Source organism: Pimephales promelas, chromosome 12, assembly GCF_988280905.1.
Source record: "Pimephales promelas chromosome 12, fPimPro1.hap1.1, whole genome shotgun sequence".
In the NCBI taxonomy this organism is placed as follows: Eukaryota; Metazoa; Chordata; class Actinopteri; order Cypriniformes; family Leuciscidae; genus Pimephales; species Pimephales promelas.
The window spans coordinates 28745115-28757514 of NC_142780.1; the positions used below are offsets into that span (position 1 = coordinate 28745115).

Below are 12400 nucleotides of genomic sequence, written 5' to 3' on the forward strand. Positions count from 1 at the left end.
CCTTAACAAAAAGGTTACTTTTGCAAAACAATACTGACTCTACACTTGTGTAAAATCATTAGGCAAAAAGCAGAATCAGATGAATAAAATACAAAGTGTTTGAGTTTTATACATAAACGAATCACGATGCAATTTCTCTCTGGTTCATGTAAACACACACATAGCACGTGCTGGGTGCTGGCGAGAGGGACCATTGAGCTCTTTCTACGTCATCATCAGGAGCCGGTAGTGAAACGCGCGGTATTTTGAATACGACGGAAAACAAACAGACGCTAGCTTTACTTTCTATCTTCAAATACGTAAATAAACGCCTTCGAGCTGTCAAAACATGTCAAAGAAAGCACCGAGGGCAGCCCTGAAGCTCCATATGAAGAAGAATGCGAATATACGGATTGGAAAAAACACGGACTTGATGGTGAGTTGATGAAAATGAAACTCACCAGTTTCCTCCGTACTACAAATGCGCGTCACATTCACTTGAAAATATACTTTCAGATTAATCAAATGAGTCATTTAAATGCTAAATATCGTGTACTGGTCTGTAGTTGTTGTGTAACGTTAGTCTGAATATAACGTTTGTCTGTTTCGTATGTAGGATACGTCATATTTATTTGTTTGTATGTTCATGTCGTCTTGGTCTGTGTTTCAAATCTAGTAAGATGCCTAAGTAAGCAGTAATCTAGTAAACTTCATTTTAGGAAGCTCGGAACGTTTCAAACGCCCTAATTTAGCCCAGAAATGCTGTCTAACGTTAGATAGGGAGCTCTGTAGATTTTAAGAAACAGATAGGTTGTCATTTAGCAGGTAATTTCGTACTTTGAAGACTAAAAACATCTGAGCTGTGCATGTTACAATTAACGTTTACACGGTAAAATCATTTTTTTTTTCTTTTAAATTATTCTGTCGACTGTTCTGTTCTGTTTCATTACGTTAAAAAAAAAGCAAGACATGGTCAGATGTGATGTAAGTGAGCATTATAATGCTGTAACAAGGTTGCAAATTTACTAGATTTTCTCTCTCTCGGATCTAGTATATTTTACTAGACATTAGTGGGTAAACCCCTTATTGATTTGTAACAAACACTTTGTTATATTGCTAGGGTATAGCAGGGGTCGGTGAGTCTGTTTAATGAAAGGAATACAGCTGATTTAAATGAGCTGGATACATGTGGCTTTATGTGTTCCTTTGTCTTTTTGCAGACCTCATTATCAAGTAGCGTTTTCCAAAGTAGTGCTTTTCATATTGAAGTGAATTTTAAATATTTAATGCAACAGTAATCCTGATTCATTTTATTGCTCATTCGCATTATTATCAGAAAGCACTGATCTCTTCCATCCAGCCACATACAGATCACAACTTTCATTGGCAATATAGGCTACTTTTCTCTTTAAGCAGATATGTTATTAACCCCTTAGCTTTTATTGATTTTTGTTCGGTTTTTAGTTTTTAATGATTTTTGTTTGGTTTTTATGTACTACTAATACTAATATTTTTGCTAGTTTTTATTATTTTATTTACATTTTAATAATATAATAATTTTATTATTATTATGATTATTATGTGGAGTGGGACTGGTAAATGATGCCATATTCTCGCATTGTCTCCATGAGCTTCATATGTCAGAGCATGTGCAATAACTGCAAGACCATGGCTCCAACAGTAATGACTTGTTTGCCGTGCACCAGTGTACATTTCTTGCCCATCTTGTCACTTAGCGAAAGATCTAATTCTAGGATCAGGAAACCACAAATGGGTAGACAAGCCATTAAAACCAAACCACCATGTTGCGACTTTTGAAGCTATTTTTTTTAATGAACTTGGCCCCAGATGTTTACATTTGTTTAACGTTTTATATCCGAACAGCACTGATGAAACCTATTTGTTTTTATGCATCATCACGTGAAGTTTCTGTAAATGTTGTTACATGCAATACATGTATAGCAATGTCGCATGCCGCCTCTTTGATTGCTTGATACTGACCACTTCATAGAGCATGATGATTAAAAGGAACTTCTATTTTCAAAAGGGGAGTCTGGTGGTTTAGGTTGATTGAGGTTTGCCTCTCGGCACGTTTGCCTTGTGTTTTTCGTGGGAATAGGGGAATTGCTTATCCGTTGTTTTTAAGTTAAGAGGCACTGTACATGGTTGATTGTACTGTGTGTGTGTGTGTGTGTGTAGGATGTCCGTGCACTAACAGGGTCCTAATTAAAGGTCCATTGCAGCTGGTCTCACTTTATGGAGACTGGAGGTGGGGATGTTAAAGCCGCCTGAAAGGTGCTCTGCTTTACAGGGGTCTAATCCAGCCATTAAACTAAAAGGAAAATTCAGGAAAAAATGAAAGAAAGGCTCTTTTTTTTACCATCCTATGAATATGTACCGGTTTGATCTGGTTTCCTGTGCTTTTAATGACAAAATACCTAATAAGGCCCTTCACATTTTGCCATCTACTATTGTTGGTCAAGCTATGATTGTGTTTTTGGCTTCCCGATGAAGGCGTTAGTCTTGGCTTTCTGATTATAGACCCACAACTATTTCCGCCACTGATATTGAATCCCTTTCTTTTTTGTTGTTGCTAGATTCACTCAAAATCCAGTGTAGTTCGATTCACACACAAATGACTTTTAGAAACAAGTTAATTAATGAATCACACCAAAAGACTTACAAACTAGACAGTTTGGCTGTGTCCAAAATTGTATAATGAGTAATTACTTGTTTTGAATAATGAATAGGGTTGGGTATCGTTTGAATTTGAACGATTCTGATTCCGATTGCGATTCCTTGTTTCGATTCCGGTTCCTAACGATTCTCGATTCCGATTCTTTTAAGAGGCAGGGTCAAAAAAGTTTAGCTAACCTTGCTAACCAACGGCCTTTCTGAAGGAAATAATCCTTTCTGAAGGAAATACTCCTTCTGTAAAAATACTCCTTTTGTCACAAATTTTGCATTTTGCCGAGATTTCGTTATTTTTAGAAAAGTGAAGCCACACTTTGGATCGCCGACGTAAGGTACTCATGTTCGACTCGCGTGGTTATGCCAACACTTCCGGTAGATGCTTCTTCGTTGGAGTTGTTCAGCGGTTTCTTCTTCCGCTCGCCGGACTGTGAATATCGAAACTAGGAATCGAAATTTTAACTTTTGAATGATTCCGGGAAAAACGAAAAGTTAGTCTCGGTTCCAATCGATACTCGATTCTCGATACCCTAATAATGAATTACTTCACTACTTCTAAAAAAATTAGGCCTATGTTCTAAATAGTATGAATGTAATAATCCGGACATAAAGTAAAGTGTCCATTGTATGTGCACTTCAGAATCTTGCTGGAAATCATCTAGGTCATCCAGGTACTTTTTGCTAATTCTCTTGCTGTACTGTAAAATTCAGACGTCATACACTGTTTTTCTACTATATAGTAGGAAAATATGTGATGATTTCGGATGAAGCCTTTTAATTTTTGTCTGAATCCTCCAGTGTATGAATCCTTCAAGTGTCTTAATTAAAATCTTATATATAATATATTCTAAGTCTTGTGAAGTCATTTAATAGCTTGGTGTGTTCCTGAGGAACAGACTGAAATTGAAGTCATATGCAAAATAATAATTCTGTAGAAAACAGAATAATGTTTTGCAGGTATTTATATCATTTAGAGGCAATTTTAGGCCTTAGTTAACTTAAATAAGCTGTTAGAGTAGATGTCAAAATGTCAAATTAGAAACAGAGGTGTTTACACCCACTGATTTGAACTGTAAAACAATAACAGGAATTCGGTTTCACTTTCCTCAGAAACTGCAGATCCAGATTTCCAGGGCCATGACAATCACCTTGATGGCTTTTTCCTTTATTATTCTGTGCCCTATCAAATGTGCTTAGACTTATGTTTCCTGTCTCTTGCATCAGATCTTAATGCATAAGCACTGAACTAGCTTGTGAGATTATCCCAGACATAGTTCATCTCTCCTGTTTATAAGTGCGTCCTGCCGGGTGGAGCTGTGGCTTAGACAACACTTTGTTCCTCCTGCCGAACTGAGATAATGTTGCATTTGATGGTTGATTGAACACAAAAAATAATCAGCTACATCTGTAGTTTCCCTAAAGAGGGGAACATATAAATATTAGTTACATAGAACATAGAATATGATTGGTTATTTCATTGGTTCAAACTACATGAACCAATGAAATAACCAATCATAACGATAATATTCTCTTCTCAATACCCGCTACACATCCTGCAAGGATGCTGTGAAAGTGTCTGTTTTCTTTTTCCAGACCACCCCCCAATTGTAGACCCACTTTTGCTCCCCGACAGCAACGTTTCCTCCCTGGTGTTAAGGATCATGTGGAAGTGAAGAAAATCAAGGGTGTGTTTTGGAGTCCCAGGCCAGGAGCTCCTGACGTTTTCACACCGTCATTAGATGTCATTAGACGTCATTAGATGTTGTGCCTGGCTTGTGTACTGTACTTAAATGATGTGTTCCTGAGAACGGATGAGCTGAAGTTTTTGGTTGCAGGTTATTCAGATGTGTTTATTTAACAGCTGGTCATGCAGATATTTGTTTGTTCAATCTGGTTAGGTGAATATTTCAAATTTGTGCCCCACAATTTTTTCATCTCAAACCATGTAACATACAGACTTCATTCAAAATGTTATGCTATTCAAAATGTTTTGTGCTATTTTTAGTTTTTATTTGAAACTTTTTATGAAATTATTTATTCAATTTATTATCAGTTTTCCCCCCCCCCGAACATTTATGTCCAAACACCATGCAAAAGTAAATTTTGTATAATAGGTCCCCTTTAAAACTATTTGTTTACTGTCGTACCGTCTAAGCAAAGAAATTTCCTTCAGAAACTGTAAATCCAGATTTAGCTTGTTCTTATACGGTTTTGTTTTGTTTTGACAAGAAGGTGACATTTTTTTGGACAGATTACATTTGGATAGTGTGACTTCTGCTCTGCACACTGAGGACACTGATTTTCTCTGCACTCCTTTGCCCTCGGTGAGGATTCCATGTGCTTTCCGTGTCTGCGCGAGTCAGTAGAAACGGCCTCCGCTGTAATCAGTTCAGCCCGGTCGTTATGTTTTGGCAAAGCCTCTGGCACAGGGGAAACCAGGGCTTCTCAGTTTCCTTCTCGAAAACACTCTCAAGACCAGCTGTTGGAGAAGTATTCAGACGCCCCAGAGATGACCCACAATTATGAAAATTAGGTATTAATAGATTTAAATTACATCCAAATGGCTGTCGTGTAGATGCACAAGGAGTGCTGCCTTTTTTCAGCTGAAATCATTAAGAAAACTAGCTGGATATGGTTCAGCGGATTGGTCACTGGATACGTTTATGTGTGCGTGTTTTTGAGACGGCGTGAAAGTGCGGTAGATGATATACAGAACTTTCTCTGTTTGTAGCAGTACTCTGACCGCAGTGTAGGAAATAGGTTTCTCATTGTTATTATGAATAGCTTTATATTATTTTGTTATTATAAAGCTCCTTACCAGTGAGTTTATGAAAACTAAGCTGTAAAAACAGGCCAGAAATCATCAATATAATGTTAGGAGTCTTAAAGGTACAGTAGCAAAAACAGTCAGTTGAATTGGAGAGTCGAATACATAATGTTTATTATTGGCAGATATTGGATATTTATTAATGACGTTGTATGTTTAATGGCCTGTTTTAATTTTTAGATGACTTTTGACTTTAGTCAGCAACATTACATTTAACAAGTTGTGTTGTCTAAATTCACATTAACCCTGCATTAAGCTGCATTAGGGACATTTTTAGTCTTTTGCAGTTTAATTTCTTTGACCATTTTGGCTGTTTTAATGCAAATGGAATGAAATTTGGCAAAATTGTGACTTTTTGGATACATGTAAAAAATGTGATCCCATTTTGCAAAATATGTATAACACACACTGTAGATCAAATAGTAACACTCAGCACCATAAAGAGCAAAAATGGCCCATTGAAACCCATTAAAACGTTGCTAAATCTGAGGCTGTCAGTAATACATGAAACATGATTTTTGCACAAACATCCTTTCATTTTGAAGCAAAAGCATTATATTTGCATTATATAGTGTATTCCACCAGATGACGTCACTACATATTTATTCCCTATGGGTGGAAATGCACCTTATTTTAGGCAATAGGCAATGTTTAATAGGTGGCCATTTTTGGTCTCTAACGCGCTAAGTGGGATTTTTTGCAAAGTGGGTCTGTGATAATCCAAATCTAAAGTTTTCTCTTTGCATTTAGTTTATTGAAAATAATTGAATTTTTGTGTTTTTCCTCTTATACAAATCGATGGTTTCGCAAACAAAACTGGTAATTAAAGGGTTAAAATCCTGAAATTGAATACATTTTTGGTAGTTATGATGAGGACTGATGCTGGTTAAAAGATTTAACTTGGTAAAAGTGGAAAATAATAATAATATATAATATTTTAGGCAATGTTTAATATGTGGCCATTTTTGGTCCTTAATGCACTCAACGGTGTTGAAAATCTAATGCAGCACAAGGGTTAAAACAATACATTTAATTGTGTTTATTGTGCTTTTTAAAATAAAGTAGTTAAAATTGATAATATCAGCTGTTTATTGGTTATCGATCATAAAATTAAAATTGTTATAAAATTGCTTTTTAGAAGAGATTATGTTGTCATGCAAAGGAAATTAAATGCTAAACAATATGAGCATTTGAAGACTGGAGATTGTAATGAAAAATTGTGGTGTACACTCAAAAGCAGGGCCATGTGATCTTATTATGTATAAAGTGAATATTTATATACATGGCTTCTATTTTATTCATAACCACCAATAACGTTTTAATGATGGCAAATAAACCTTGCAAGGGAAGGGCACACATGTACATTGATACAATGAAGAAAACATTGTATATAAATTACTCTATACAACAGTATGATCCAAAGAAATAAACACAAATAAATATAATTTCACTCTGTGAGAACAGGTGATGTTGAACTAGATTCACAGAGTGAAATTTGTGCTTATTTCTTTGGATCATATATATAGAGTAATTTATGTTGTCATGTTAGCACATGAAAGTAGTGCTGCTTTTAAATCTGTAAACCAAATTTGAGCTCAAGGCTGATCTGAAATCAATCCATAAGTGCAGACCTCTTTTCAGCATCTCGTGACAAGATGAGCTAAGACAGATGAAGTGCTGAAAATGAAACAATTTCCTGGTCTAATCCGACAAGGTTGCACAAGGGCCCTTGTCTTTGGGGAGGGCTAGAAGATTTATCTTTCTTGGACACCCTCCTTCTCCTGTTGGACCTGCCTAGCAGTTCCTGTAACATAATCCTCCTTTTCTGTGGTACTTATCTGTGGATCCATGCACAGGTATAGGGAAAGCTGCTGCATACTACACCTAGCGGAACAACAGTATGATATTCAATCAAGTCGCTCAAAACATCAAATGGTCCTCTTGACTCCAAGCATTTGGCCTTTTGTGTGGCAAAACACTTAGAGCCTCTTGAAATGATTACATGGTTGTCCATCATTCAAGTATTGTGGTTCTTTTATTTAGCTCTAGCTTAGTTTTAGTAGTGTTTTTGGTTAAAGGAAACTGATGTGTTTTCTGCTTTTGCGTGTTTATTTTAAGATATAAAGACCATGTGTTCAATAATTTGCAGTTTTGAAATTCTGAAGCAACATTTCATACATCTTGACAAATTAAAAACATTATTTAATTAACTATTAATTTCCAATTAACAATTGTAATCTGTGTATTCCATTCACATGCTATAGTTCCTGAGACAGACACTTAGGTTAAGTTTAAACGACACATTTTCAACTGAAAACGGAAAACTTTAGAATTTTTGGCCATTCGTTTACACCACAACAATTTGCCTTCTCCATGTAAACAACAAAAATGTGAATTTGTGAAAAAACGGTTACACCTTGCGCATATGTTCATGCATGTGTATTATGTGTTTGGGGGGTTTCTTGACAAAGGGGCATTGCCAACTACTAGACTAGCATGCATAATACAACCTTTTTAGTCATTTTTTCGCAGACCCGCGTCCTTGAGACCTTAAGGCGTCCCATTTTTCATTTTAAGTTTCAGAAGGGTGTTTACGAGCGCTCCCTTTGTGGTCGATGTGCGCACTTTTGCCGATTCCGCACTCATGCGAGCTCCGCAGCAGACTTCTTCCCGACAGTCAAAGTGCTGTTGTGTCACGAAAGTGCGGACTAGTAGGAAGGCCGTGAGTGCTTAGAATACCATTTGGGAACAGGGCCTTAGTGTACTGCAATTCACTTTACATGAGTGTCAGCTAAATAACAAATTAATTTACTAGTAATTGCTCTTTCCCTTGTGTCCACAGGCCCAGCTCAACCTCCTGGTTGTCCTGCACCGTCTAGCAGAGGAGTCCAAGGTGAAGGCCTTTGAGGAGAAATCAGCAACTATCAAAGTTCACCACGTCAGAGCTGTTGCAAAGGTATTCAGTACCACCATAATAATTTAGCTAATTAATAACCTATAAACTGCATTATCTTTTTGTAGCTGGTACCATAAGGACAGATATTTTGTTTTGATTTATAAATTTAAATTGTAGATTTTATTTTAATATGAATTATTATTATTATATCATTTAATTTTTGTAGTATTTGTCATTTTTTCATTGTTGAATGCAAGGCATGATTGAGGTGTTTTTTTTAGGTTAATTATTTATTTTTTGTACATATACTGTATCTTTAAGATCTAGTGAATATGTTCTTATCTCTTATGTAAACATTTAGTTAGTGACTTTTACATCTGGTCTCTGCGCCGTTGAATTATCAGACAAAGTGTACTTCCAATTTCCCTCCTTTATTTTAGCCTGAGGTCCAACAATGTGTTGAGGCAGTGATGTTCTCTAACAAGAACAGTGGGTACCTCAGATTGGCTGCGTTAGGTTTCCAACGCATATTAATTTAATCAGGCTGCATTGTTAGCAGATGTCGTCCGTGGCCGTCATATCGATCTTCCCAACAGTATGTGTTACAGCAATAAATTTGCTCATTTGTGAACTGCCAAGAGATACATTATGTGAATGGCAGCTTATCTTCAGGTCTAGTCTGTTAGTTACCACTGTAGACTGTTTTTTAGAGTGAGACTGGATGAGTTCACATCAACGCTCACAAATGGGAAGAAATTGGCAGCTGTGTGCACCCCTGTGCTGATTACGATAGATTCAAATATGACTTTAAACACTATGCTGGAGTGCATGGAATTTAGTTTTAAACAAAATCAGTATAAAATAGCAGAAAAACACTCACTTACCGGTCCAATTACAGGTATAAAAAAAGGAGAACAATTTATATTTTCCGTAAAGAATTCAGGACTAATTTTAGGACCATTCTGATTTTTTTTCCACTGACACATTGTTTTGATGTGTCGATGTTGTTAATGACATTCACACTAAAACGATGATTAAGGAATGAAAGCATGTTTGATCGTGAATGCAGTCCATGCATTGGCAGAGTTGACACGTTGATTGCTTTTGGATTTAGTTTAGATATAGTGTTTTACTATAGATTAGGCCCAGCTGAATCTCCTGTAATTTTTATTTATTTATTCATCTATTGTTTTGAAGTTCAGGCCTTTCATGACCTGAAAAAATGAATCAAGGCAGCAAATGAACTTGCTCGTATTGCAGCCGGAATTCGGCTACATCATCTTGCAACCGCCCCTTTGATGGATATTCTTTCTCCAGCGCTATAGATTTGAACAGGGCACCACATCAAATGAATCACAATAACACTGAACAGAGATCCGGCCAATTTTGAGTCATCGTGCTGCGTTTATTTTCACGAGGGAAGGCAGCTTATTTGATTAAGTGTAATTGTGTGCAGAGTGCTCCTTGTACAGATGCACTTGAACAGCAGGGGCATGAAAAATGCTATGCTTGTTCCAAATCAAGACGAAGTCATGATGGCCTGTCACAACTAAACATGTTAGGAATTACACGCTTTGCAGAGTTCAGGCGGAGACTGGTTCAGCATGGCCGCCTTTGAAAACAGGTGTGTAATGTAGAGCTCTGTCATGAAAAGTGGGAATATGAGGAAAAAAATTGGGCGTGACGTTAGAAACTGGGTGGCGATATAGGCTATTAGTAGTTTCTTTAAATCAGGGGTCAGCAACTCTCTGTACATGAAGTGCATGTTTAGTAGTTCAGAAGTAAATCTATTGAAAACTAACACAATTACATCTATTTCAGTTCATCATATATCTTAAAATACATATATACATATTTAATATGAATGGTATATAACATTTGATCTACGTTTCATTTAGATATACATGCATGCATTTTCCAGAGAGCAAAACACTGAACAGATTCTAGGCTATCAACCATGCAAAGCACACTGGGTTACTTGCATTGCCCACTGAAAGTTCAGTGTTGCCCAAATTGATCAAATGGTTTGTTGAATATTGTAGTTTCATCACCCTTTGATAGTGTTTGGCTTCCCATTCAGCTCATAGCTAAGAACAGAGGAAGGATTACTGCACGAATTAGATTGACATGCAGGTGCAAAGGTCCTTTTTAAAATGTATAAATAAAATAAATAAACAGGCTATTTGTCGCGTGACAATGATTCCCCCTCTGTGATTCCCCCTCTGGTGCCGACCCCTGTGCTAAGTAATTATATTTCTTCTCTTTGTTACAGAAACTGTTAAAGAGCACACGTGGATAACTGGAGCTCCCCACCACAACCCTTTGTTTGTTCTACAGCATTGACCCTGTGACCTTAAATTTACTTAAAGACTTTAGTATGTATGATCTATGGTATGAAGCACACTACAAATTTGGGACTGGCAAAGATGAAAATGTTACCTCTATTATTTCCTTAAGACTTTTTATGTGTACGGTGGAGTTTATGTTCCCTTAAGTTTGGCCCGTTATTAGGCTGTGATCCATGATTATTGTTTCTTCATGACTGTTGAACATTTGCTTTTTAAGATTTGTGTGAACCATGAATGATAGACCGTATCTAGTCCAGATATCTAAAGTAACACATGTGTCCTTCATCTCTTTGGATCATATTATGACTTAATATCTGTTAATAAAATTTTTTTACCGATTAACTTGTGTAGCACATGGTTGAGTAACCGTGCACTGTTTCTTTCCTCGCTCTGTAAAGCAATAAGATATCTGGCTCTCGGCCACTGACAACAATTGGGACCATTATCATTGGCTGCTCACGAAAGCAGGTTTTTAGCAGGAAAGTTTGCTTGGATGATATTTCGCTCTCCTGTTGACTCGGTATCAAATGGACATCTTGTAATTTTCATCTAACTGACCTATAAGAAAAAACTTCTAAATATCATGAAAACAGTCAAGAACATGTCCCTTTTTAGTGTTTCTGACATGTTCCAAAGTTTAGGGTCGATACGATTTTTTTGTTTTTTAAGGAGTCTCTTGCTCACCAAGAATATTTATTTGATGAAAAATACCATAAAAACGGTAATATTGTTTCTATTTAAATTATTCTACAGTGTCACATGATCTTTCAGAAATTATTCTTATTTACTGATTTGGTGATCAAGAATTTAGTTTTTTATTATTATCAGTGTTGTAAATGGTATTGCTTAATATTTTTGTGGAAAGCTTGAGAATTTTTCAGGATTATTTAAAGAATAAAAAAAACCAGCATTAATTTGAAATAGACATCTTTTTAAACAATGTATCTTTAATTCCGCTTTTGATTAATCAATTTGATCAAGTCCTTGCTGAATAAAATAATTAATTTCGTTCACAAAATAATTTATTTATTTATTTATTTATTTATTTTTTAAACTGAGTCCAGACTTTTGAGCAATAGTGTATGTAGTTTCTATATAACTGTTGTCTTCAGGTGTCTGTCAATTCTGTCCTTGCATTTGCTCAATGCTTCTTGCTCCATGTTGTGTGGGACCAAAGGGCCTGACCTGACCCCAGGACCACAGGAAAGTAAATGTTTGGGTCTCACTTTTTCGGGTGTATCCCACCAAAGATCACGTGACCTGGGAGTCATCCTCCTCTAATCCTTCTGTCAGAATTAATTGGGCTGCCAGGGATTGATCAGTGTAGTGTTTGTTCTGTCTGCCCGCCTTCGAGTTTTGAGAAGAGTTGCCTGTTGATAACAGTCTAGAATGTTCTCCAGACATCTGAATCCACCTCTCTTATCTTCATCTTTCAAGTATTTCATATTCATCCTGTTCACCCTCACCCATCTACATCATTTATGAACATAAAGTAGGGTTATATATACATTGTCTCAACTTTGGTCGTAATGAAGAGTTGTGACGCGTTTATATCCCTTATATTTACTCTGACAGGGTGCCGGTGTCAGAGCTTGGGTGCTAAAATTGACCCTTTCAGTCGACTCCAGCCACTTCATTTTTACTCCAGTAAATTAATAA

General features: G+C 36.4%; 1 protein-coding gene across 1 annotated transcript; it reads left to right on the plus strand.

The window, feature by feature from the left end:
* Positions 1 to 219: 219 nt before the first annotated feature.
* On the plus strand, positions 220 to 11083 carry cenpw (centromere protein W). The gene is made up of 3 exons (XM_039650633.2): positions 220 to 415; positions 8340 to 8453; positions 10666 to 11083. The coding sequence occupies exons 1-3, from the start codon at positions 329 to 331 to the stop codon at positions 10690 to 10692; spliced, it is 228 nt and encodes a 75-aa protein (XP_039506567.1). The 5' UTR covers positions 220 to 328; the 3' UTR covers positions 10693 to 11083.
* The last annotated feature ends 1317 nt before the right edge of the window (positions 11084 to 12400 follow it).